The following is a 14,601-nucleotide window of genomic DNA, read 5'->3' as shown; positions in this document are numbered from 1 at the left end:
TCTCATCTTCTCCATTCTGGTTTTGCGACCTTACGGTGTCATGAGGGCACATTTGGTGCAAGTCAGGACATCATGCTCACAGCCTAAACACATTACCCAGACTCCATGAAGGTCTGTGATAGACATGGTGCGAGTACAGTCCGGGCACCGATGAAACCCTGACGCCATGGCCATAGAAAAATCGAGCCAAGGTACAGTCGACGGCCAGTAGGCCGCGAGGGCCAAACTCGACGGTAATCGACGAAAAACGGTGAAAACTTACCGGAGTACCGCGGCCTGAGAAAAGTTAGAGGAGGGACCCCTGTGGGGAAATTTAAGTTTAATTAACTCCGTGAGGAAAATTCCTGTCAGGAATCTCTTCAGAGCTCCTAAACCGCGAGGTTACTGCTGCGTGGAAAAAAGAAGACTGAAGGGGGACGCCTGCTGGCTGCAGGGTTAGTGCCATGCTGGGCATGCCCAGTAGGGGCCAGTCAAAGTTCTGGAAACTTTGACAGAAGTTTTCCGTGATTGGGCTCCATCCTGAAGATGTCACCCATATGTGAGGACTACCATCCTGCTTGTCCTGTGAGAAAGAAGGTATCACCGTCTATGTTGGGTGAATCTGCAGAAGAGTCTGTAGCCCCTGGAAAATTCCACCCAGGAAAGAGAAAGGGTCCTCAAAATCAGATGCTCTCAGAAAGAACTGCCCCTGAAGATGTCTCTGTCATTGGGAAGGAAGAAGAAGGGGACACCCCTGTTATGTCTCCTTCAGCCTCACTCCCCTCTAACCAAGGTAATGGACCAGCATCAGCAAAATCAATAGTAAGCAAATCTCCTTGAGCAACCAGACAGTGCTGACACAGACTTCAGAAATCCCCGGCTGTATTGCAGCATAGATCGCAATGCGCTTACACTTCTTTGCACTGGAGCCATACTTCCCCACACTGAGCTATATATGGCTTCTTGTGCGCCTAAAAATAGGGTATGTGCACAAATACGTGCTAACTGGAAGGCCGAGAAGCACATGCACAGGAATACCCGGCGCGTAACTACACGCATAAATTTCGGCTCTGGCCTTACATGCACAAGTAGGTGTGTACATACACACCAACAATCCTACACTGCCACATGATGAAAATGCGCCCTCAGAAGCACACAGGAAAAAAAAATGCTGCCGCTGCCTACCATGCAGCTGGAGAAATCAAGCCAAAAGCAGGACCTAGCCAAAGGCTGCTCAACTCGCTGAACCTGCGCCACCTCTGCACCTCACTGAACTCCCCAGGAAGTGAGAGGGAAGAAGGGAAAAGACGCTGACCACCAATGCTGAGGGAAGGAGACCCAGTAAGGAAAGAAATAAGGGAAATAAAGCCTCCTTATTCTCTCTCTCCATTATTTTAAAACCTTCCTATACCTGAGCTCAGCCCTCCCTGGCTGACAGCATGAACAGGTTTCCGGCTATGGGGGCAGAGGGCGAAAGCTGTCACTGCCGAGACTCCCTTGTCCTCCAATTGTTTTTTGTTTTTTTTAAATTTTTTTTTATTAAGTCCATGCCTGGCTAGGCTGCTGGACTCAAGATGCTCAACTGAAGGAGGGACCTACTGGTATCACCTCAGGAGCTCAAGTGGTGTTTCCAAACTTCACCTATCTTAGATTTTTTGTTTTTGTTACTACAAGCAATCCCCAGTAGGGAGATGCATGCCCACCATCTGCTGGATGTGGAGAATCCTGGCAGGTTGATGTCGGGGCAGGGCTTTGTCTCAGTGATGTTAGCTTTAATCCATCTCCATCTGCCGGTAGAGGTGTATAACCCATCCAGGTGGACTGGCCTGCCTGAGTGCAGAGGAACAAAATATTCACGTTAAAAGAAAAATAAACATTACCCTGCAGATTGCTGGTGGATGTCTTCATCTTCCGTTTGATTTGTTTATCCTTTTCCAGGTTTTCTCTTGACAAATTTGTCCTAGTGTTATGACTGCAGCTGGACTGGCCAAGATTAGTCAGCATATTCTGGCTCTTGGAATGTTTGCTGGAATTCTCTAATACTGTAACAATAAGTGAACAAAACATCTTAAGCATATGTAATGGAAAATGACAATATTTTATTCTTATAACTGTTCTCACCAGGCAGCTATACTGTTGATATTCTTATATTAATAATGAACAGAAAGCTAATTTACTTACCTGTAAGAGGTGTTCTCCACAGACAACAGGACAAATCTGCCATGCAAATGGGGAGATGATATCATCCAACAGTGCCAAGATGGAAAATCTCTCTCAAGAGCTCAGAAAAACTGAGGTGTTTCTTCTGAGCATGGGCAGGCATTCATTCACAGCTGCTGCTGCTGCACTAGACAACTTAGTATTTATAAAAGCTAACCTTCGTGAGGAAGGTACGAACTGTGTGGCTAATTTGTTCTATTGCTTAACACCTGTTAGAGGTAAGCAACTTAGCTTTCTCCACAGACAAGCAGGACAATAATCAGTCACACATTGGGAATCCCAAGCTGAGGGCTGCATAAAAATACATGCTATGTTTTTATATTAGTTGTGAAACATTAAATCTGTATTAATGTTAAAGGGTGGTGGGGAGAATTTGAATGAATCAAATATGCTCTTGAAAACTACCTGGCCAAATCTGTCTTGACGTGAAATAATTTTCAAAGCAATAATGAATATTAAAGATATGAACAGAGACCAAGTGGCAGCCTTGCAGATATCTTTTATTGAAACAAGAGTGAAGAGAGGGTAAGGAACCTGCCACAGCCACGACTTGATGGGCTTTTCTTTAATTTGAAGATGTCCTGATTGAATATAACAATAAAAAATAAAAAAAAAATCAGAGATCAAAGCTGAAAAAATTATTTTTTGTAAATGAATAAAATATGCTTGACTGGCTTAAAGAAAATGAGCAATTGAGAATGCTTTCTGTATGACTTTTTTCTTTCTAAATAGAATAATAAAGCTTTTATGTATTCTAATAAAGAAGCTTGCTCACCCTTTTGGACATGTAGTCTATGAAAAAAATGTTGGTAACACAATGAATTAGATAAAATAAAATTGAGGGTCTACCTTTGATGGAAATTTAGGATGAGTTTCTTGAACTAGTCTTTTATGGAATTCACTTGCAAATTCACTTACTCTCCAAGCAGAAGTGACTGCTATCAAAAAGAACATTTTCCATAGCAGGAATTTTAGCTCTTCTGTTGCTAAAGACTTGAATGGCATTTTCATGAGCTATATTTAGATTCAAAAGAGGATCTTTAATTGGAGGTTTTAGATGTGTTAGCATTTTCATGAAATCTAGCAACTGTTGATCAATGCGAGATAGAACTTTTTCCAAACTTTCATGGCATACCACTATAGCACAGAATTGAACTCAGATGGAAATAGTTTTCAATCCTGAGTCAGATAGACTTAGTAGGTATTGAGGAAAAAGGAGTTCTGACCAAAACGTGAGCAATAGACAGAAAACATTTTCCATTTGAAGTTGTAAGATCTTCTGGTAGAGGAAGTTCTTGAGGCCAAAAGAATTTTACTCACTTCAGTAGGAAAGTGTACAGAAGACACTGGCTGACTTTCAGCATCTGTGCAGTCAGAGCCAATGACTGAAGGTTGGGATGGAGATTTCCACTACACTACCTGATTATGGATTGGAGTATTGATTACTTTACTGGAAGCTTAAGGGCTAGGCAATGTAGACTTTTTCCTTTCCTTAGCTTCTGCACTGACTTGGCAATTAATGGAATTGAAGGGAACACATAGAAGTCCTTGATTCCATGTGACTGAGAAAATATCTGTAGCTAAACTGTCCATTGCTGATCTTCTGGAGCAGCATGTGGGAACCTTGTTGTTCAGTGGCATTGCAAACAGGTTTGAATCCAGAGGGAGTATTGTCTGATAGGAGAACCTTTATTGCAGATGATGTTAAACTTGCTGGAAAGAGTGCTTAAATTTTGAGAAAAAAATTTCTCGGAGGGTTAAACTATTTACTGGCTGTGCATATGTGTACGAGTTTTAAATTTAGTATTTGTTTGCTACTATTATAATTGTGTTTGTACTGAAAAAATAGACTTTCGGTTAGTTCTGTGAGTTAGTAAAGGTTAGCATTTGTTTGCCAGTATTTGTTTGTATTCTGGGAAAACAGACTTTGTATTAATTCTGTAAATTAGTTAAAGTTAAAACCATTTGCCAGTGTTTAGAACTGTAAGTTTTCAAAGGTTACTTACTGATCTGACAAGATGAATTATTGGTTCCTGGATCAGCTAGTCAGTAGTTTGATTTTCACCCTCCCTTCCTATCTCTCATCCAATACCAGTCAATTTTTTATGATATACAGATTATCTCAATAGGGAGGAAAATCTCAAAAACAGGGTGGAATTGGTGATTTTAAAACAACATACAATTAGCTCTGATATGATTGATTAATCTTAGTCCTGTTGCTGGTCATTCATAAACTATCTTTAGTCATCTATGTAATCAAATTTAAAAAACCTTAGATTTAAAAGGACACAATTTAAAAACCTCAGTCAAATTTAAAACCCTTTAAATTAAGACACACTCATTTCTTAATCAGCTTTTAAAATTTTAGCAACCTAACAAAATTAAGATATATACAACAGTCCAGCAGCAAGATGGAGGTGGGGGGCTATCCAGTCTTTTGCATAGTTTGGGTAAATTAATATTCAGTCCGTTTTTGATTTAAAAAAGTGAGGTAGGAAAACTTTGTGTGGTTGAATTGAAAAGAAAGCTAGGTTTCAGTCTCTCTTTTTCCCTATTGACCCCAACTCCCATCCACCCCAAGCACATAATTGATTTATAAACTGTTTTCCCAATTTAGAGGACCGGGACGGACTATTTGTACAATAGGGTAGTGCCTGGGGACCCACAGCACTTTCCCCTAGATTCAAATGGATAGTTAGGGGCTAATGAGGAGCCAATGAACCTTACTGCCCAGGGGTCCCAGATCACTGTCAGTCCCACCCCCTGCAAGGTCTTTTTTCACAACAAAAATCAATGATTTAGATAACATTAACAATAGTATTATTATATTATTATTTATACGTTTGGTCTTATTACCCTGTTTAATCCAAGTCTTTTTTCCCCTGTTTAATGTAACTGCATTCTTACATGCCTGTTTATTGTTATAATGTAAACCGAAGTGATATGTAACTTTGCTACATGAACTTCGGTATATAAAAATGTTAAATAAATAAATAAATAAATTACATAGGGACTTATCCAACCCTTATCAATAGGATAGGAAAATTAGTTCTTACCTGTTAATTTTCGTTCCTGTAGTACCACGGATCAGTCTAGACCAGTCGGGTTTTCATGATATCCACAATGAATATGCATGAGAGAAAATTTGCATACACTGCCTCCATAACATGCAAATTTTCTCTCATGCATATTCATTGTGGATATCATGAAAACCCGACTGGCTGGGGGGTCCCCAGGACAGGGTTGAGAACCACTGGTCTAGACAGTGGGTTGAGCCTCCTTTCCAGCAGGTGGAGACAGACTAAAACTTGAAGGATGCCCTATATCAGGACAGAGCCTATCCTCTACCCCTTCAGTATAACGTATGTCAAAGCATAAAACAACAAACCCAAGAATAGGATCAAGCAAGTAACTGTAAAGCTCAACGGAGCAAATATAGAATAATGTAGAAAAACATGGTATACCTATACGCTCTTGCATCAACTTGGTATAAGAAAACGACCAAGGCTTCTGGTGTAATTGCTCAGTAATTTTGCACAAAGAAATATATGAAAATCTGCAGACCTGCAAGAAAACAAGCTTCGAGAGGACAGAAGACAGACAGGGAAGGGCGTCTGGACTGATCCGTGGTACTACAGGAACAAAAATTAACAGGTAAGAACTAATTTTCCTTTCCTGTACGTACCCGGATCAGTCCAGACAGTGGGATGTACCAAAGCTTCCCTAAACTGGGTGGGACCGAGACAGTCCCGCTCGAAGCACTTGCCGCCCAAAGGAACCGAACACCGGAGCGTGTACATCCAGACGGTAGTGCCGAGCAAAAGTGTGCAGAGACGTCCAAGTGGCAGCCCTGCAAATCTCCTGCGGGGAGACAAACTGACTCTCCGCCCACGAAGTAGCCTGAGAACGCAGGGAATGGGCTTTCAGACCCTCAGGAAGCAGACGACCTTGACAAAGGTACGCCGAGGAAATGGCTTCTTTCAACCAACACGCAATCGTGGTCTTAGAAGCCTGCTTACCCCGGTTGGGACCACTCCAAAGGAGAAAGAGATGGTCCGATACGCGGAAGTCATTAGTGACCTGGAGATAACTAAGCAAGTTTCGTTTGACATCCAGCCGACGGAGGTCGCCACCAGCCGTACCCGCAATCTCCTCCGGCGAGAACGCGGGGAGTTTCTACCGACTGGTTGACGTGAAAAGCGGAGACAACCTTAGGTAAGAAGGAAGGAACCGCCCTGAGAGGGACCCTGGAATCCGAAAAACGCAAGAAGGGCTCCCGACAGGACAGTGCCTGAAGCTCGGAAATACGGCGAGCAGAGGAAATAGAGACCAGAAAGACAGTCTTTAGAGTAAGATCCTTGAGCGTAGCGTGGCGAAGAGGCTCGAAGGGAGCCGCACAGAGAGCACGAAGGACTAGGTTGAGACTCCACGACGGACACGTGGCCCGAGGGGGGGGGGGGGGGCGGAGGTGTCTAACGCCCCTCAGGAAATGAATCACGTCAGGGTGAGCTGCTAATGCATGACCGTCCACCCGACCCAGGAGAGAGCAGAGCGCAGAGACTAGAACGCGTAGAGAACTGAAGGAGAGGCCCTTAGAGAGACCCTTCTGAAGAAAAGAAAGAATCAAAGGAATCGAGGCGGAGCACGCAGGGACACCCGCCTCCGTACACGCGGACTCAAAAACTTTCCAGATGCGCACATAATCCAGAGAAGTCGACTGCTTCCGGGCTCGCAGCAGGGTGGAGATGACCTCCTCCCTATAACCTTTGCGCCTCAGGCGACACCATTCAAAAGCCAGGCCGCAAGACAGAAGTGATCGGCCTGGTCGAAATATACAGACCCCTGCCGGAGGAGACGAGGAAGATGACCGAGGCGCAGGGGCCCGTCCACTGCTAGATTGATGAGATCCGTGAACCACGGCCTTCGCTGTCACTCGGGAGCAACGAGAATCACCGATCCCCGGTGGAGCTCGATTCTCCCGAGAACTTTCCCCACCAGTGGCCACGGGGGAAACACATACAGAAGGACATCCACTGGCCAAGGTAGAGCCAGAGCATCCACGCCCTCTGCGCCGTGCTCCCTCCAGCGGCTGAAGAACCGATTGACCTTGGCATTGTGCAGAGTCACCATGAGGTCGAGGTGAGGAGGACCCCACCTGTCCACTATCAGAGCCATGGCCGCGTTCGAGAGCTCCCACTCTCCCGGATCGAGCGACTGCCGGACGAGGAAGTTGGCTTGAACATTGTCTTTTCCGGCGATGTGAGAGGTCGCAAGCACTGTAGGCGACGCTCCGCCCAAGCGAAGAGACGGCTGGCTTCTAAGGCTACCAGGGGACTGTGAGTGCCCCCTTGGCGATTGATGTAGGCGACTGTGGTGGAGTTGTCTGACAGGACTCATACCGCCTTGCCGCGTATAAGGGGAAGGAACTCCTGAAGAGCCAGGCGGACCGCCAGAGTTTCCAGTCGATTGATGTGCCAGCGCGACTGAGTCTGCGACCATGTTCCCTGGGTGGACTGAGAAAGGCAGACCGCACCCCAGCCCAACAGGCTGCCGTCCGTGGTCACTATCGTCCACTGTGGAGCTTGAAGAGGCATCCCTTGCAGAAGATGAGGAAGAGACAGCCACCACTGTAATTCGTCGGCAGTAGAATCCAAGAACGGAAGGACTACGTGGAACTGCTCCGACGCTGGCGGTCAACGGGACAGCAAAACTTTCTGTAACGGACGCATATGAGCAAAGCCCAGGGGACAAGGTCGATGGTAGAAGCCATGGATCCCAGGACTTGGAGATAATCCCAGGCTGTCGGGGAAGGTAGGGCAATCAAAGTCTGGACCTGATCAATCAGCTTGAGGGCTCGCACCCGAGGTAAGAAAACCTTGCCTACTCGGGTGTCGAAGTGGGCTCCCAGAAATTCCAACTCCTGGGAGGGCTGAAGCTTGCTCTTGGAAAAGTTCACTATCCACCCGAGAGAGGCAAGGAGCTCCAAGACACGATCCACCGCCCACCGGCAAGAGGTCTCTGACTTGGCCCTGATGAGCCAATCGTCCAGATAGGGATGGACGAGAATCCCCTCCCGGCGCAAGGCCGCCGCTACTACTACCATGACCTTCATGAAGGTGCGAGGAGCGGTCGCGAGGCCGAAGGGGAGAGCTCGAAACTGGAAGTCCTGGGTGAGAATGTGGAATCGGAGATACTTCTGATAGTCGCAGTGAATGGGAATATGAAAATAAGCTTCTGCGAGATCGAGGGAAGCAAGGAACTCTCCGGGGCGGACCGCCGCAATGACCGCCCGCAGGGTTTCCATGCGGAAGTGGGGGATCTTGAGAGCCCGATTGACCCTCTTGAGGTCCAATATTGGGCGGAAGGACCCGTCCTTTTTGGGCACGGTGAAGTAAATAGAATACTGGCCGGTGCCAAGTTCCCTTTCCGGGACTGGGACCACTGTTCCCAGATCCAGAAGCTTGGAGAGAGTCTGGACCACCGTGTCCCTCTTTGCCCGGCCGCAAGGCGAGAAAAGAAAGAGATCTGGAAGTTCCCTGACGAGGTTGAAAGCGTACCCGTCTCTGATAATGTCGAGGACCCACTGATCCGACGTGATCTTGACCCATTCCTCGAAGAACAGGGAGAGGCGTCTGCCGAGGTAAGGAACCGAGGAATGGGTCAGCTGAACTTCATTGCAGCGGTGGCACGCACGGGCTGGCCCTAGCAAAAAGGCCGTCTGCCACGAAAGGACTGCGACCAGGACTGCACATGAGAAGACCCCCTCGCAGAACCGCCCCGCCCCCGAGAAGCGAAGCGACGCTGGCCCCTGAAGTGAGAGCGAGAGGCCGCGAAGGATTGGGAAGACTTAGGGCGGTCCTCTGGGAGCTTATGGACCTTGTTGTCAGCCAAGGAGTCCATAAGCTTCTCGAGATCCTCGGCAAAGAGCATCTTACCTTTGAAGGGCAGCATGCCCAGCTGGGTCTTCAAGGACTGATCAGCCGACCAGTGGCGTAGCCAAAGGAGCCTCCGGGCTGCCACTGCCGAAACCATCGCCTTCGCCTGGACACGGACCAGATCGTAGAGAGCGTCCGAAACGTAAGCGGTTACTGCCTCCAGACGTTCGGCTTGTTCTGCCTCACCTGGTGGAAGCTCCCGGGCGCAGAGTAACTGTTGGACCCACTGGAGGCCCGCTCGCATCATGAGACTGCTACAGCAAGACGCCCGGACCCCGAGGGCCAGAACGTCAAGATGTGCTTCAGGTGAGCCTCCAGCTTACGGATCTTGTGAATCCTTCAAGGCCATGGAACCTTCCACCGGAATCGTGGTGTGCTTGGCCACTGCAGAAACATAAGAATCCACCGATGGATATCGCAACAGCTCCAAGCCCTCCTCCGGGAGGGGGTAGAGCTTATCCATCGCACGCCCCACCCGAAGCGCACCCTCAGGAGCCTCCCATTCCCGCAGGATAAGGAGCTTAAGCATGGGGTGGAAGGGAAAGGCTGAGGCCAGAGCCCTGCCAGAACCGGGTACATATCCTTAGGGAGCGAGGCCATGAGATTATTTATGGAGGGACTCTCCAGACCCAGCTCCTGCAAAACAAGAGGTAGGAGGGGCTCTAATTCCTTCCTTACGAAAAAGATGGAGGGCTCTAGGGTCATCCCCCTCTAGGGGGGGGGGGCATCCACCAAATTCGAGGAAGCAGCGGGGTCCGAGGACACAGGAGACACCGGGGGGGGGGGAAGGCACCCCCGGGACCACCCGCACCCGAACTGGTCCCTGGGGCTCCGCGGCCGGTCCAGTGGTCAATGGCGCTGAACGAGAGAATTTTGGCGGGGGGAGGGGGGGGCTTTCGTCCAGCTCATGCAGGCTAGCTAGATAAGATTTGTGCATGAGGAGGACGAAATCCACTGAAAAAGGGACCCTGGATTTGGCGGGGGAGCAAGGGAAGGTCAGGACCTCCCTCCTGGGCACCCGCGGGGGCCAAATCGGGGGTTAAATAAAAAAAATCTGGTCCCCTAGCCCCAGGGAGCACTGAAACCAGCCCCAATGAAAAATCCAAGATGGCGGCCGTTCCCGGGCTCTGCCGACCCGGGAAAGGCCTAGCCATGCCGGGAGGAGTGGAGCCCCGGGCTAAATTTGCTTGTCCTGCCGAGGAAGGACCTTCCCCACCCGGCAGGCAAGCAGTGCAGAGGCCCTGCCGCGAAAAACACGAAGAGGGCAGCCCACAAGAAAGGCAGGCTGCCAGCCGGGACATAGCTAAGCCGCGGATGAAGAAAAAAAAGCTGAAAAAAAAGCTTGATTGACAGCCTGCACAGCAGGAGAGAGCAGGCGGGAAACCTGCTGCCTTCTGCTTCTCTGGCTGCCGGTTCTAGCCCTACTCTGACCAGAAAAAAATAAAAAAGCTGGTCAACTGCTGCAAATAAGTTAGAGGTAGGTGAGTACCTGCAACTTATTGAAAGTTTGAAACTTTTAAACTTTTTTTTTTTTTTTTACTGAGCGCAGCAAAGGGTTAAAAACCCTCTCGGCAGCCAGAGGGGGAACGAGGCCCGGAGAGCATCAGTGCCCACACCTGGAAGCGTCCACGGACTCAGGACTATGCAGGGAACCCCCTCCTGCAAAAGGGGCAAAGCCCCCCTGAGCCGGGCAAGAGCTGGGAGACAGACGTCTCCCACACAAAAACAGTAAAGGCACTAAAAGAAGGCAAAATTTCCTTCATAGATTTTTTCCTTTGTTTCTAAAACAAGCGGGAATCAAAAGAACTACTTGCTTGAGCTGAAAAAGAAAGAAGAAGAGGCTGACTAGCCTACAGCAGAGAACCAAAGGGGAGATGCTGCACCTGCTGGAGACAGACGAATACTGAATGGGTAGAGGATAGGCTATTTTTATTTCAAAAGTATATTTTAAAAACTTTTCAGAGATAGGCATCAGTAAATTCCATTCTTTATTCTTTTTTTATTCTTTATATTTTCTTCGTGCAAAAACACTATCTATTGTTACCCCAAACCGTCAGAAATTGAGTTGCTATACTTAGCTTTGAAATGTCTCGAATTAATCCCGACTTGCGCAAGTTTTGACATCCAATGTCTTCCTCAGGGTTTATCCATATGCATTTTCTTTTCACCAGAAACCAGTAAGGTATTCACTTATTTTTTGACTTTCCCGGTGCTTGAACAAGCCTCTGCCTAACGCTCTTCCGTCAGAAAATAAGTGAATACCTTACTTGTTCAAGCACCGGGAAAGTCAAAAAATAATTGAATACCTTACTGGTTTCTTGGGATAAACAGCATGGAATCTATTTACTTTTTGGGATTCTGCTAGATATTTGTGACCTGGATCAGTCACTGCTGGAAACAGGATACTGGGCTTGATGGACCTTGGTCTGAGCCAGTATGGCAAATCTTATGTTCTTATGTATGCTCCTCACCTAGAATATGAGATAGTATGGGATATACATTTTTAAAATAATGAAACAGCTCCCTTCTCCAAAGATTTCCTACAGGTGGAAGGGAACTTGGAGGGATGGGATCAAAAGGCCTCCATTTTGACGGTGTGAGAACATCATTTTCCTGGGGGCCATCTGAATGCACTGTCAGCAGTTGGAGACAATGTAGTCCAGGTCAAGGCAGTTGTAGAGCATGGCGTGTCCATCTTAAGTCATTTTCCGACCATAATGGCATGACTTAAAACCACAAACATCTATCATCATGAACAGTGAATCTGCAAGGATAAACTCAATGATGAAGTGTGGTGAGATAGAGAGAGGCTTTTTATTTTGTGTAGGTTGGGTGGAAAGAGGAAGATACTTGAGAATAAAAAAAGAGGCAAGCAGAGGAAATAGAAATAAAATGTTACAGAAAAAAAAAAAGCATCGAGAGCCAGGTTTGTGTCAATGTGCTAAGTTGGACAAAAAGGAACTGAGGAGCGTCTCATGTCTGAGTTGGTCCTGTTGGCACATTCAGATATTATTATCCACTAGTGTGGATAATTTCATTCTGCTTGTTGATGGAGAATTGCTCTTACACAAAAGGTATTTAGGGTAACTGGCGTTTAACCTACAACAAGGATGTGCATCAATGAACTTGAGGCCTGCTGCTATGCACACAGACTGAACCAAAGTGCAGGTTAAGCAACACAAAAATGGAGTCATCAGACACATGATAATCTTGGCAACCTCATATGAGACTGATTCCCACAGAAAAGATTCTGCTGCAATTGGTCTTTCATATCAGACATTTGTCAGCATTTCACCATGAGATGAGAACCTCGGACAAGAACTATGCACATGTCCTTGGTCAAAACTTTGTATCTAGCTATGAAATGGGTATTGTTCCACACGTCTGCTAATGAACTCTATGAACTTCATTAACTCACAATGGGGATATTCACATGCATTTGGACTTAGATGACAATATTTGCATACCACCAGTCCTGTCTCTATAGAAGGTGGTAACATCCAATTAAGATCAATGCTGGATCCTATGGAACTGAATATGCAAAGAGGTTATGATTCATGCTTCAATTATAAAGACTGCAGTTTTTCCCCTTGGATTATCCCAGAGTTTACTTCCAGAACTTTGACTGTTGTAGTTCACAACTGTTAACCTGCAAGTAAGACTGAGCTTCATACTTATTTATTTAAACGTTTTTATATACCAGCATTCGTACGCACATCATGTTGGTTTACATGAAACTGTAATAACAAGGAAAGGGAAGTACATGTGTGTACATGTGTGTACATGAATAGAAAGCGTATTGAAGTAATGCAGGATTAACGGCAATTCAAGGGAGAGTAAAATAGAATATTAGCGATAAGCATGATAAAACAACTGGGAATTCAAGGGAAAGATTAATGTTGAGATTACTTACCTGATAATCTCCTTTTCCTTAGTGTAGACAGATGGACTCAGAACAAATGGGTATAGTATGCTCGTGCTAGCAGTTGGAGACGGATCTGACGTCAGCACGGGTATATATACCCCCACAGGAAGCGTAGCAACTCAGTAATCTTCCTTGCAAAAGCTGTTATGGATGTGTGTACTGACGCTCAGTGAAAAAGTGAAACAGGATTCCCCTGACCGATTGATAGTAGCTGGAGACCACCAGCATTCCCAACCGGAAGGCGTCGACACCTGGCAAAAGGGGACGCTCTTATGTAAACAAATGGCATGGCTTACCTTAAATCAGTGAAACTCATGTACACAGGCAGCTGGGCGGGATGCTGAGTCCATCTGTCTACACTAAGGAAAAGGAGATTATCAGGTAAGTAATCTAAACATTTCCTGGCATGTAGCCAGATGGACTCAGAACGAATGGGATGTACAAAAGCTTTACTCCCAGCCTGGGCGGGAGGCTGCCTGAGGACCATGTAGTACCGCCCTTGCAAATGCTGTGTCCTCCCTGGCCTGGACGTCCAGAAGGTAGAATCTGGAGAAGATATGGAGGGAGGACCAAGTTGCTGCTTTACATATTTCTGCAGGTGACAGCATCCTGGATTCTGCCCAGGATGCAACTTGTGCTCTGGTAGAATGAGCCTTGACCTGTAGAGGCGGAGACTTCCCAGCCTCTACGTAAGCTGCTCGGATAACTTCTTTAATCCAGCGGGCGATGGTAGGCCGAGAGGCCGCTTCACCTTGTTTCTTCCCGCTGTGTAGGACGAACAGATGGTCTGTCTTTCGTATGTCTTGTGTCACTTCCAGATATCTGGACAGCAATCTGCCAATGTCGAGATGGCGTAATAAACGCCGTTCTTCTGATTTCTTCAAACCCGCCGTGGTAGGCAAGGATATGGTTTGGTTAAGGTGAAATTGTGAGACCACTTTAGGTAGAAAGAGGGAACCGTGCGATGATGGATAGCCTCCGGAGTGATTCTGAGAAAGGGATCATGGCAGGACAGTGCTTGTAGCTCTGAGATGCGGCGTGCTGAGCACACCGCCAGCAAGAACACCATCTTCAAGGTTAGAGAACGGAGAGACAGGCCCCGAAGGGGTCTGAAGGTGGATCCCGCGAGGAAATCCAAAACAAGGTTGAGGTTCCATAAGGGCACAGGCCACTTCAGTGGCGGACGAATATGCTTGACTCCTTTCAGGAAGCGAGACACATCTGGGTGCTTGGCAATGGTCTTGCCATCCCTCCTGGGATCATAGCAAGACAGCGCAGCCACTTGAACCTTGATAGAGCTGAGGGAGAGACCCTTCTGAAGCCCATCCTGCAGGAAATCTAAAACCATCGGAATTGTGGTCACATGTGGGTTGGTGCCATGAGTGTCGCACCATGCTTCAAATACTCTCCAAATCCTGACATAGGTAAGGGATGTGGAAAACTTGCGAGCTCGGAGGAGTGTATCTATCACGGGCTCCGAGTAAACTCTTTTCTTCAGTCTAGCCCTCTCAATGGCCAGACCGTAAGAGAGAATTGAGCCGG

At 47.0% G+C, this 14,601-nt stretch overlaps 1 protein-coding gene across 2 annotated transcripts in view; it reads right to left on the bottom strand.

Moving 5' to 3' along the window:
- The window catches only part of PHIP (pleckstrin homology domain interacting protein), a 944,985-nt gene that overhangs the window by 26,081 nt on the left and 904,303 nt on the right, over positions 1-14,601 (bottom strand). For both annotated transcript variants that reach the window (XM_029595577.1, XM_029595576.1), the window contains exon 38: positions 1,860-2,021. In XM_029595577.1, coding sequence (XP_029451437.1) covers positions 1,860-2,021 — 162 coding nt within the window. The remainder of the gene's footprint in view (positions 1-1,859; positions 2,022-14,601) is intronic.

This window comes from Rhinatrema bivittatum, chromosome 3 (assembly GCF_901001135.1).
Source record: "Rhinatrema bivittatum chromosome 3, aRhiBiv1.1, whole genome shotgun sequence".
Lineage (NCBI taxonomy): Eukaryota > Metazoa > Chordata > Amphibia > Gymnophiona > Rhinatrematidae > Rhinatrema > Rhinatrema bivittatum.
This window is presented reverse-complemented; position numbering and strand designations above follow the sequence as displayed.